At 35.3% G+C, this 14,137-nt stretch overlaps 1 protein-coding gene across 1 annotated transcript in view; it reads left to right on the forward strand.

The window, feature by feature from the left end:
- The window catches only part of LOC145266413 (uncharacterized), a 445,667-nt gene that overhangs the window by 226,201 nt on the left and 205,329 nt on the right, over window positions 1–14,137 (forward strand). The window contains exon 8 of the mRNA XM_080122081.1: window positions 7,458–7,604. Coding sequence (XP_079978207.1) covers window positions 7,458–7,604 — 147 coding nt within the window. The remainder of the gene's footprint in view (window positions 1–7,457; window positions 7,605–14,137) is intronic.

Raw genomic sequence — 14,137 nt, forward strand, 5'->3', positions numbered from 1 at the left:
GTGCTAAGTTATCAATTCAGGACAATTTTGATGATAATCGCCCCTCCCATATTAATGTGTGGAAGTTTGTCGTTATCTATCTCGAGTTTGAATAATGGAGCTTCACCTTTATAATTAAAATCCAATAATTAACTATTATCAATTTGTAAAGGCGCCTTAATATTAATTTACATTCGAGTTTAGATAATTATTCAAGGTTTTAATTTAGGATGTTCGTTTTCATAGGTGACTTTTTCTTTGCTAATATCACTGTATTATATTTCGAATATAATTGAAAATAAGACTAACTATATTAGATGGTTTGATTGGCTAGCCAGGAAGCAAGCATTTTCAATATAGGCAATCTTGCAGTAATATTATATATTAAGTATACTACTTAAAGTCCTAACTTAATCTACTCTAATAGAGAAAAATAATTCCAGGCATTTTGTTTTGTTTTTTATCGCTACTTTCCTTTGTAGCATGTGGGGATGACGAATAAGACAGGAAAGTAGATACAAACAAATACAAATACATCAAACAAGAAAAACAAGTTTAAACAAGGTAACATGAAAAACATTTAGGATGAATTTTAAAAATACTTAACGTCCGTTTTCCATAATAGTCTTGCGTCTTTTTGCCAACTGGCATGTTGTCGTGTCCTTCTAGAGCGTAAGAAGATTTCCGGATAAACTTAGACTTTAGATATCCAACAAATATATAAAAATTGCAAATGATGAAACCTAACTTCAGATATCCAACACATATATAAAAATTGCAAATGCTGAAACCAAACTTAAGATATCCAACACATATACAAAAATAGCAAATGCTGAAACCAAACTTAAGATATCCAACACATATATAAAAATTGCAAATGATGAAACCAAACTTAAGATATCCAACACATATACAAAAGCAGGAAATGATGAAACCAAACTTCAGATATCCAACACATATACAAAAATAGCAAATGCTGAAACCAAACTTAAGATATCCAACAAATATATAAAAATTGCAAATGATGAAACCAAACTTCAGATATCCCCAAAATATATAAAAATTGCAAATGATGAAACCAAACTTCAGGTATCCAACACATTTATAAAAATTGCAAATGATGAAACCAAACTTAAGATATCCAACACATATACAAAAGCAGGAAATGATGAAACCAAACTTCAGATATCCAACAAATATATAAAAATAGCAAATGCTGAAACCAAACTTAAGATATCCAACAAATATATAAAAATTGCAAATGATGAAACCAAACTTCAGGTATCCAACACATTTATAAAAATTGCAAATGATGAAACCAAACTTAAGATATCCAACACATATACAAAAGCAGGAAATGCTGAAACCAAACTTAAGATATCCAACAAATATATAAAAATAGCAAATGCTGAAACCAAACTTAAGATATCCAACAAATATATAAAAATTGCAAATGATGAAACCAAACTTCAGATATCCCCAAAATATATAAAAATTGCAAATGATGAAACCAAACTTCAGGTATCCAACACATTTATAAAAATTGCAAATGATGAAACCAAACTTAAGATATCCAACACATATACAAAAGCAGGAAATGCTGAAACCAAACTTAAGATATCCAACAAATATATAAAAATAGCAAATGCTGAAACCAAACTTAAGATATCCAACAAATATATAAAAATTGCAAATGATGAAACCAAACTTCAGATATCCCCAAAATATATAAAAATTGCAAATGATGAAACCAAACTTAAGATATCCAACACATATACAAAAGCAGGAAATGATGAAACCAAACTTCAGATATCCAACACATATATCAAAATTGCAAATGATGAAACCAAATTCAGATATCCCACAAATATATAAAAATTGCAAATGATGAAATCAAACTTAAGATATCCAACACATATATAAAAATTGTAAATGATAAAACCAAACTTAAATATCCAACACGTATATAAAATAGCAAATGATGAAACCAAACTTCAGATATCAAACACATATATAAAAATCGCAAATGATGAAATCAAACTTAAGTTATCCTACAAATATATAAAAATTGCAAATGATAAAACCAAACTTCAGATATCAACAAATATATGAAAATAGCAAATTATGAAACAAAGCTTCAGATATCCAACACATATATAAAAATTGTAAACGATGAACCCAAACTTCAGATATCCAACACAAATATAAAAATCGAAAAAGATTAAACCAAACTTCAGATATCCAACAAATATATAAAATTAGCAAATGATGAAACCAAATTTCAGATATCCAACAAATATATAAAAATAGCAAATGATGAAACCAAATTTCGGATATCCAACAAATATATAAAAATTGCATATGATGAAACCAAATTTCAGATATCCAAAACAGAAATAAAAATCGCAAATGATGAAACCAAACTCCAAATATCAACAAATATATAAAAATAGCAAATGATGAAACCAAATTTCGGATATCCAACAAATATATAAAATTAGTAAATGATGAAACCAAATTTCAAATATCCAACAAATATATAAAAATTGCAGATGATAAAACCAAACTAAAATAATTATAGATATATAGAAAAAATAATTATAGATATATAGAAAATAATTATAGATATATCGATAAGATAATTATAGATATATAGATAAAATAATTATACCTCAATAGATAAACTAATTATTGATATATAGAAAAAATAATTATAGATATATAGAAAAAATAATTATAGATATATCGATAAAATGATTATAGATATATAGAAAAATAATTATAGATATATAGAAAAATTATAGATAAATAAGAAAAGATTAGACTACAAGATGTACACGGCACTGCCTGATATTAAACGTAACGCTAAATTCCATGAGAAAATGAAGTAAAAATAAAAGAAATTAAGACATGTTCATACAAGTGTTTCTTTCTAAATAGTTCACTTTTTGTAAGTACAAATAATACCGATGACGAGGAGAGGTTTTGTTATGATTTTGCCATTGCCTATGATCTCACTCAGATTGTTCACGAACCCACCCGTGTGCCCGACACACACGGTCAATATGCAATCCTTCTAGACCTTTTCCTCACAACATCCCCTAAGCTGTGTTCATGTTCCGTTTTATCTCCTCTGGGATCCTGTGACCACTCCGTTGTAACAGTTAAGATAAAAATGAAATGGAATAAGTCTTCAGACGTATCTCTCCACCGTACTGTATATCGATACTCTATGGCTGACGGGGATAGCTTCCGTACATTCATATCTGACCTACATCTGCATTCCATGTTTAAAAAGGATGTGTCCTCTATAGTATCAGACCTAACCGAATGGTTAATTGTAGGCATAGACCAATTCATACCATCCAAAAAATTCCAACAAAAACCTAACAGCCAGCCATGGTTCTCCCCTGAATGTGCTGCTGCTATCGCGCACAGAAATCACTTTTTCCATAGCTACCAACGTAATAGATGTACTGAGACTAAAGCTGCTTTCAGGACTGCCAGGAACCACTGGAAAAGAGTAATAAAAAATGCAAGAGAGCTATATGCCCAGTCTGTTAAATCCAAAGTAGCTAATCAGCGGCTTGGTTCCCACCAGTTCTGGCAAATAGCAAACAGGATCTTGAACAGAAGCGTGCGTTCTATTCCAACCATTATCAATGGACCTGAGGTCATCTCGTCAGCATCAGACAAGGCCAAACTATTTGCAAAGAACTTTGCAGCTAATTCTATCCTACGCGACAATGACTATCAACTCCCTGTATTTCATCCTATAACGGACAACACGCTATGCAACATACACATATCTGTGCGTGAGGTCGCCAAGCTAATCAAGAACCTTGATTCCAGTAAAGCAACTGGCCCTGACGGCATTCCAGTTATAGTGCTGAAAAAGCTCCAACCAGAACTTGGCCCCATACTTACGAAACTGTTTAAGCGTTGCCTTAAGGAGAAGTGCTTTCCAACACCATGGAAAACCTCATCAGTATGCCCTGTATTTAAGAATTCAGGTGATAAGTCATCTCCCTCTCAGTACAGACCAATAAGTTGTTGGAATCAATATTAAATAAAGAAGTAGTCAACCACCTCAGCAGAAACAACCTTCTTAGTGACATGCAATATGGTTTCCGCTCTGAAAGATCTACAGCAGATGTGCTAACGATTATATCACATAGGATTAGTGAATCTCTTGACAAAGGCTTCCTTTCCAGGGCAATTGCTGGTGACATATCGAAGGCCTTCGATAAGGCATGGCATAAGGGCCTACTTCACAAGATTTCTAGCTACGGTATTACTGGAAAAGTTTTCTCAATCATTAAATCATTTCTCTCTGATAGGTACATAAGAGTAGTGGTTGATGGGCAGAAATCGGAGGCCCACAGTATTAAAGCTGAAGGGCCCCAGGGGTCCAGCCTGGGCCCAATTTTCTTCTTGATCTACATCAATGATCTCCCAAAACGCATACTTAAATCATTCGTTGACATCTATGCTGATGACACAACCATCTATGGTAACACATCAAAGGCCGTAAATGACAAAGTTCTCTCTAATTCTCTCTCCTCCGATCTAGAGCACGTGGTACAATGGGGGAAGATGTGGTTGGTTACTTTTAATTCATCTAACACCAAGCTTCTATCTTTACATCATCAACGCTCTGATCCCCATCTGGCATCAATTGAAATGGATGGCTCTCGTCTTGGGGAGGCTTCATGTTTTGACAAGCTTCTGGGTTTGATCTTTACTCCTGATCTGAAATGAAACACGTACATCAAGTCTGTTGCCAGGGACGCTGGGAAAATAGTGGGATCCTTCTACCGCTCCAAAAGATATCTCACTACTGATGCAATTCTCTATCTGTATAAAAGCCAAGTACGTCCAAGGATGGAGTACTGCTGCCACATCTGTGCAGGAGCTGCTAAAAACAGCCTATCCTGCCTTGACAGAGTACAAAATAGATTTCGTGGTTTAGTGGGGGATGCCTTTTTCTCTTCCCTTCAACCTCTCTCCCACAGAAGAGACGTTGCGAGCCTGTCTTTGTTTTATCGTTATTTCCATGGCAGGTGCTCGTCTGAGCTCCAATTCCTCATCCCCCCTCGTCAATCTTTCACGAGAAACACTCGTCTAGCTGAAAATAATGTCAATAATGTTCCCCACTCTTTCTCTGTGCATAAATCCAAACGTAGATTCCATGAGCAAAGCTTCTTTCTTAGAACTGCACGCGAGTGGAACTCTCTGCCGCTTGCCTGTTCCCAACCTGACTACAACTTGGATGTCTTGAAATCCAATATAAATAAATTCCTGCCAAACTGCCCCCTTAAGTAAGACACTCTATCAAAACCCCCAATACTAATGATTACTACAATACTATCCCATTGATTACTGTACACGCAATAACCCTTATCTCTGAGTGGCCTTCGGGCCTTGATAAGTGGTGACCCCCATGTAAAAAAAAAAAGCTGAGATCAAAACCAAAACCTAAAGACAGTTAGTCAAGTACGCAACCATCAAAGCAGCCTTACATGACCTATAAATGTTGTTTCCTAAGCCTACTTATTCTTAACATAAAGAAACTCTCATGCTTTCCGACCACGCATGCGTATTCGTGAAACAGTTGACAAACAAATGAAAATTGGACGACCTCCACGCATCAATTTTTCAAGTTTGGCCAATTAGCAGCCCGTTTTTCTGGATGAATACCGATTAAAATGTTTTCAACATGTCTGAATACCCAATATACCAAATTCCAAGTCTGTAATTAAAAGATCCATTAAGTATATAAGTTGAGAACTATTCTCACACACACATTTTAACTTTTATGGATATATAATGAAGATAGACTAGAAGGCCGCCCGTCGTTGCCTGGTGGTAAAATACGCATAAATATTATATGTTAACTAATACAGAAACTCAGACATGTGTATGTGTGTATTATGCTTCTTTTGTAAACAGGTAACTTCTAGAAAATAAAAAAAAATTACTCGAGCTGGGATCGAAACAAAAACCTAAAAACAGTAAGTCGATAATTACAATCATTGGACCAGCTTGACACGCCCTTAAGAATGTGTTTTAAAACGTACTTATTCCTAATACAAGTAATCTGTCATCTGAACGATTCATGCCCGCGCATTCGTGAAACAGTCGCGAAAGAGATAAACATCCGAAGTTTCATACCTACCAACTTTTCAATTTTGACCTCTTAACAGCCCTTTTTTTCGAATGAAAACCGATTAAAATGGGTTCTACATATCTGGATACCCTACATAGATAATTTCAAGTTAGTAGATTAAAAAAATCGCTGAGTATATAGGTTGAGAAGTGTTCTTAAACACACACCCTCACTCTTGTAGATATATAGATTTTGATGTAATTTAAATAACGCGTGTAAAACTTACCGGAGAACAGAAAAGAAGTTATCCCGAATCTCTATGCAAACCTCCTCAATTTTTTTAATCAATACGTCCACTTAGAGGTGAGAGTCAGTTTCAGAGAACATTTTTTAGGAAAAACATTTTAAGTAATAATCAACTGTGAAAGAACAAGAAAAAAGTTATATGATAAACACCAACGAAATAACAAGTTCAGAAGCATTAATAATAAAAAAGATATTTCATATATGTTTAAAATTGATGTTTACATAAACAGAAAAACGGTGAATTTAAAAAAAATATTTTGAGGGTCTTTGCAGAACAAGGGGACTTCATATTGAGAAAACCTGGGTCGATAATTTAAAGATTTTAAATTATTTACAGATAGAGGAAATAATATTCAAAACTTCTGCATTTAATTATAAACTTTACATTTGATTAAAAACTATGAGTTATAATCAATATTGATTTGTTTTCATTGTAGAAAGTTCATTTAGTAATGTCAGATTATATATTGGTTTTCGATCAGCAGATGATAGTGTAAACGAGTTATTGGGTTGTGTGTGCGTTAGTGTACATATGTTTATGACTGTGTGTATGTGAGAGTTTAGTTTTGTATCGCCCAGCAGGAGGCAACTGTATCTGGCATAAAACAGATCTTAGCTATATCGGGGACTTGGTTAAAACTGTCTATTGAAAGAAAAAAAACAAACATCCGTGATCGTGACTTTTATTGCGGATTCCACCGTAACTCGGGACTAACGTAAAAGTAAAAGAAAAAACATTTATGTGGAGTCATATAATTTAACATGTGGATTTTTACCTCACTAGTAAAACTGCTAGATAGTGTACGTTTACCTTTATGCCTCTATTAGATTTATCATGTGTGCTTCGAAATTTTAGCATTTCTTTCTACAGAAGAATGGTAAAAATATTAATAATACTTGTCACGTTCGCAAATCGTGAAAACTCGATGAGCAGAAACGCTAACTGCCAGAAAGTTAATTGGACACACTCGTTTTTTAAGTTAATCTTGATGTGGTGTTATTGTATAAGAAGCTGGATTAACAAGATGAAAATTTCTTCTTTGCTTTATTTTTATCATGAAAGACTGGGAGGCGGAATCTATGCTGATACATACGTCGGTAAATATGGCGACTGGACAATTTCGGTGAAACGGCTCACATTGGTAATCCATCAGAATCAGTTGACAGCACCAGTCATCGAATGGATGAAAAAAGAAGTCGGATATTTTGGGTGAGTCAAGTCATTTCTCTGAGATTGGCAGTTTCTAATTCTGTTTTATCCCCACGTTTCTCAGTCAATGTCTTTGTTTTATTATTTTCAGTTTTAAGTATTAACATTTTTTACCTGCAATTCGTACAGTTATGTTTTTTATGTTCAATTTCCTTCTTATATCATTTAATAATATTTTCAATAGATGCTGTTGTATACTATATATCATCTAGAAAAAAGTGAGAAAACGAGCAGTGGAACAGAAACAGATTCAGGAAAACGAAAAAAAGAAAAAAAGAAAGAAGAAGCTAATTCAACATTGGTATTAAAGAATTGAATGTATTCAAACGTATATAATAATATACACATATATCATTTTATGCTGTAAAGAAACCCATGAGTTATCTTTTTATTTACTTGTATTTTCCCTAACAAAGCATATCGCAACTTGGACGTAAGGTCTACTGTTTGGAACTATGCTTGGAAAGGAATTCTAAAGTCTAGCTGTTCGAGAGAAGAAACTATTAGAGGACAAAACATTCTAGCATTTAGGAACCTCAACAGTGAAGGGGTGTGATTTTATTGATAAGTGGGTTTATCTTTAATCTTTTGCTTACTACACTGATTGTCTTCAATTCTCTGGTGGTGGCAATCATCGTCTAACTGACAATCTTCTAAACCCTTATAATCTAATAGCTCCAAAATTCTCATGAGATTAGACCAATAGTTCAACAACAAAAACAACAACAACAACAACGACGACGACGACGGCGACGACGACAAAACATTTATTTGAACACTGAAAGAGGTGGCAAATCCTTCGCACAGAGAAATGTTTTCTGAAATTCATTTTTGTTTTTAGTAAGTTTATTTACGATCGAAGGATATTGATTTCTAGCTAGAATCGAAAATAAATGTGACTTGAGCAGACCAAACACTTTCTTGTTTATCTTATCGATTATACGTTTATGTCTGAAATGACCTATTCATTCATCATCTTTATTGGCAATGTCTTACCTCTTTAGGTTCTGAACGCGATCAGTTTACTTTGTAAACACTTATTAATTCTGTTTATACTTATGTTTATTGTGATTCTCCTTTATGTACACTCGTCTGATTGCCTTCCAGTTCTCACCACTTTCTACTTATTACAATAATCCGCAACATTATGCGAGGGAGCTTCAATAAGTTTTCAGACTTTTTGTATTGGTACTTTTATTGAGAATGCACACATGAAACTCTAGTCCCCTTCAAAGTAATCCTCTCCTGCTGCAATGCCCTTGTTGTACTGTTCCATCAACCCTGGAAAACCCTATGAATGTCCTCTAGTGTAAGTGTGTCAATGACCCTCGTCACAGACTTTTTCATCCCCTCCATTGTCTCATAAGGTTTTCCTTGATCTAAGGGAATAACTGAAAAGTCATAGGAAGCAAGGTCTTGACTATAGGAAGGGCGGGGAACTGTTTTGATGCTCATCATAATGAAATTGTATGAAATACAGAGCACCCATTGAACAAACTTCGCGCAAATCTTTTGGATTTGCTCTGTCTGGGTGACTAGGATCTGGGAGAGCCAGCAATGCTTCCATTGGGACTTCTGTCTCTTGGTCTCTGAGTCATAGTAGATTTACCTGTCGTCACAGGTCAGCTGAGAACCGAGATCTTCTGGATCTAAATTTATCAGCTCGACCATTTTCCTGCTGTCATGACAACGTCTTTCTTTTTGATTTCCTCTGAGAACTTTTGGGACAAATTTCGCACAAATCTTCCACATCTTCAGTTCTTCGAAAATAATTGTGTGTACAATTCCAACACTGACATCAAACTGTGCACTTATTGTTACTATAGACACACGACGGTTTTCATCTATGACATTCATTTTTCGGTTGGTGTTCTAACTTCCTTACTCCTCCCACACTTCTACTCATCCTTCACATACGCCCACCTTCCTTAGATCTCTTATGCCACTCGAAAATTAATGCTCGATTCATGCAAAATAGTCCAAAAGCTGTCTAAAGCACTCTATGCGTTTCCATTACATTTTCCGAGTTTAAAACATAATTTTATTGCATATCATTCTTCTAAAATATCCTCATATCTAGATTGCATTTTTGAAATTCACAAGCTGTGATAATAAGACTTTTGTAACACCTCACTCAAGAGAAGGTGGTTAGGACTTCTGTTTATCTGAATCCTCGGCTCGTGTCATCTAGTCTTCTCTGAGGTTGTTACAGGAAATCTGGTATGCTGAAAACGAATATCGAAGCAGCAAGCAGGAAGAAAGGCAAACTCATGTAGTCTAATCTACAGAAGCTTAATTTCGCAGAATTATGTACAAATGTTTTGACAAATATCACTCAGTTTTCGTAAGTTCTTTTCACAGTCTCAAATCTCTCCACAGACAGCGACAGACGGTTGGATGAGGAAGGTGGAGGTGTCACGTCTCTATACGGTCTGTTCGTATCGAATCCCAACTCAAACTGATCTGATCTGACTACTTTTCGCATGACAGTCGTATATATAGTAAGGTATGCGAATGGGGTGGAAATTCCCCCCAGTCAATAAGATTTTGCCACGAAATCGAAAGCCCCAGATCTCTGCGTGGGCACAATTCACATACCTGAAATCTGAATTACTAATTCTCACGATTTCCAAGGCCAGATGTCAATTCTGACATCCGACCTTGAGATCAGTAAGGCCAGACAATGCCATAAGTGAAATTTCTGCAAAAATATATTTCTCTGGTTTCAAACAATATCTATTTTGACATGAAATAAAATATATATATTTATCTTCTCTATCTTAAATCCTTGGGTTATCTGGCGTCACCCCGGAATAAAAAGCCACTTCAGCGTAGTTCTAAAGCTTCTCAATGAGGGATTACGTTACGTTGTAATCCAACCGTCTGTCGCTGTCTGTGAAGAGATTTGAGACTGTGAAAAGAACTTACGAAAACTGAGTGATATTTGTCAAAACATTTGTACATAATTCTGCGAAATTAAGCTTCTGTAGATTAGACTACATGAGTTTGTCTTTTTCCCGCCTGCTGCTTCGATATTCGCTTTCATCATACCAGATTTCCTGTAACACTTTAGTAAGATGTATTCCAATTCTTGCTGTAGCCGAAAAGCAAAAACATCGGTCAGTCATCTCCTAACATGTATAACAACAACCTACAGAAGTTTCAAGATTTTTCGACAATGTTAAATGCCTGGACAAAAATGTCTAGTAGGTCTTGAAGGCTCCTCGTATATTATTTTTCGTTATTAAATCATATATTATTTTCACTGTTTCACTCATACATTGTATATGATGTCCGATCTTTATTTTTTTCATTGTTCGTTATTTTGTTTGTATTTAAAATTTTCCAGAATTGTTTCATAAAAACTTTCACCAAGTTATATGAACCAGACTTTCAAGAAAAACAATTCTGTTTTGTGTTTGCATAATTACTCCGAGATAAGCAAAACCATTTGAAGTTATATAAAATGATTTTTACCTATTCCCTTGCTTCCATACAAAAACAGAGTTAGATAAAAGGTCGGTTTTTATGTGGGGGATATCTGCCTCCCCAGAAGGGACATTCTCAATATTCACAGTCTAAAACGTTTTCTCTAACTGTGAACAGAAAAGATGACAATTGAGTATTACTGACCTCAGGAAACAGTAATTTTACACGCGTGAAGAGTGAAAATAGCTGCTCTCAAAACAATTGGCAGTAATTGCACAACTTACCAAATATCTAGAATTACTCACATCAGTTTCCCTTAAACCTATCAAAAGTTATGATTTACTGTTGACCTTAACAGTCGTCTGTTTTTAGCACAAGTGAATGTACGAGATTATCGATACATCGGAAAGAATTTCTATTCTCTTCAGAAATTTTAAAAATGGACTTCATTAGCATTTGTCTAAATCCCACTAAAAGTTATGATCGATGGTTACATACAAGAGAGAAGTATTATTGGCGTCAATAATCTCTGGTTTGCCTTGCAAGTTGGAGGCTGTAAATTATCTGTAAGAACATTCACCCTTTTTTGTAAATATCTGACATTATATTCATAATTATTCACCCGAATCTGACAGAAGTCGTGATCAATTGATCTTAATATAATTATAGTTCCGACTAGCAGGTGGCACCCGGCCTGCCCGATCGTAAAACACGCTTAAGTATATTTACTATTACAGATCACATTCTCTATTTTATATTATATTGTATATAATATATAGTAGTGATTTAAAAAGTTATAAAAAAACTGGCTTGGGTGTCATCAGCTAGAATTGAAACCGAAACGTTTAAGTGCCCAGCTGTGCGTCCTACCGATATAGCTATAGAGAGATAAATAAGAAATATTTGATATTAAGCAACTTGAAGAAATGGAGTAAAATACATCAATAAGTAAGTTGAAACTGAGTGTTTGCATTTCAACTTGCCGATGTATTTCTGTACGTGTTATCCATACACCATAAAAAGATTTTACTTTTTTTTGTACAACCTTTTAAAATTTCCATACAGTTTTGAAAATTCAGTATGTTATTGCTATACATCTTATGAGATGACTGGCCAATTTTTATGATTTTAGGGGCAAATAGAGCAGCTACAGTAGGAATTGGAATACACTCTACTAAAGTCTGATTGTCACAGCTTGTGAATTTCAAAAATATAATCTAGACTTGAGGAAATTTTAGAAGAAAAATATGCATAATCTCTATTTGTTAATCTAATACTAAAATACGAAAATAAGTTCATTGTGGAATTAGCAAGCGTAAAACTATCATCTGTACTATCCAATTTATCGGGATGATTTTGCAGTATTAATCCTGGCTTCAGCCAGGAAGAAAAGACGTTTTCTTTTTCGATCATTGTTCCTGTCGTTCTGAACATTACATGTCTGGTGGCTTTTTAAAAATTTTTAAATTCCCGTTCACCTGTAACAAGGCATATCGTAAAGAGCTACTATTTGGGACCATGCTTAGGAAAGATTAACAAGACGTTGATTAATGTTACATATAAACTTCTGCATAATAGTACAGTCAGCAAAGCAGAGAGCAAGAAGAGAATTCCAAAGTCTAGCTATTTGAGGGAAGAAACTATTAAAGTAGAAAGCCTTCATCAGAACACATTCCATTCAGAGATACAACATTGCGGTGATGGGACAGGGGTTGGAGATTAGTTCACAAAGTTGGATCTATTAGATTGAAAACTCTTTTTTGGAACCTATCCAAGAGAGAGATACTAGTGATAGATGCACCAACTTAGATGTGGCAACAATACTCCATGCATGGGCGAATAATGCATATGAAGGTGTATAGGATACTCTCAGGTGTGAGTAATATTCTACCGCGATAGAGGGAGCCCCCTTTCCTAGCAGAAGCCTTTGCAATGTTCTCAATGTATTTGTTCCAGTTCATATTGCCACTGAATGTTAAGCCGAGGAGTTTGAAGGGAGAAATCTCAGGTAAAGTGTAATTTGTCATAGATATCGGTGGTTGAATAAACGTCTTGTAATTATTAAAGGAATGGCAGCTTTTGTTCAAAATATTTGAATGACGTTCTCACGACTGATTGACACAAAGTATTTCTACTCCTATATGTAATTGGTTTTACTTGCTTTAGATACAAGTTTCTAGCTAAGATAGATAGATAGAGAGAGAAGGTGAGGAAAAATAAGAGAGAGGGACAGTGAAAGAGACGTTCTACTAAATTCATGGGATTAAATTTCATTTTGTACGTTTCTTACGGGCATTCCCCTAATTGAGTTCAAACCCACCCAGCATTCTTCGCAATCATATGCACATGGTTCCGCTTACGAGGGGTATGCAAGAAGTAATGCCCCTGACCCACTTCCCATAGCAGTAGAGCAACGAAACTTGGCACAGTTATTAGTCGTTCTCTACATAGGAACCACCCAGAGTTATGCATTTCTCCCATCGTTTGATGCTGCTCTGGAGACCGTTTTTGTAGATGTGACTTCAGAAATCAAGGCTGCATAATCTAAGAAACGCTTTCCTTTCAAAAACAACTTCATGAATGGGAAGAGGTGAAAGTCAGAGGGTGCAAGGTCAGGAGAATAGGGAGGATGGGGAAAGATTTCATAAACACACGCCTGTGCTTCTGATCTGGCGACAACCGAGTTGTGGACCGGAGCGTTGTTCTGCAATAGGAGGGTACCTTTGCTGATAATGCCCCGCCTCTTGATTTTGATAGCTTCCCTTAATTTCCTCAAAAGTGAAGCATAATAGGCTCTTGTAATTGGGGTACCCTTTGCCAGGAAATCTGTCATCACTACTCCGTCCAGGTCCCAGAAGACTGTGAGCATAACCTTGCCAGCAGAGGGCTGGACCCTTGCCTTCTTTGGAGGTGGTGAGTCCAAGTGCTTCCACTGCATTGACTGGGCATTGGTCTCTGGATCATAGTGATGGACCCAGGTTTCATCCTGTGTAATCATTCTTTTGAAAAACTTTGACTCATTTTCGTGGCACACCTCCAAATTCATCATCGAGCACTCGACGAGTTCTCGCTTCTGGAATGGTGTGAGCAACCTGGAAATCCGT

The sequence above is a fragment of the Euprymna scolopes genome, chromosome 4 (genome assembly GCF_053919585.1).
Source record: "Euprymna scolopes isolate OS-2025 chromosome 4, ASM5391958v1, whole genome shotgun sequence".
Lineage (NCBI taxonomy): Eukaryota > Metazoa > Mollusca > Cephalopoda > Sepiida > Sepiolidae > Euprymna > Euprymna scolopes.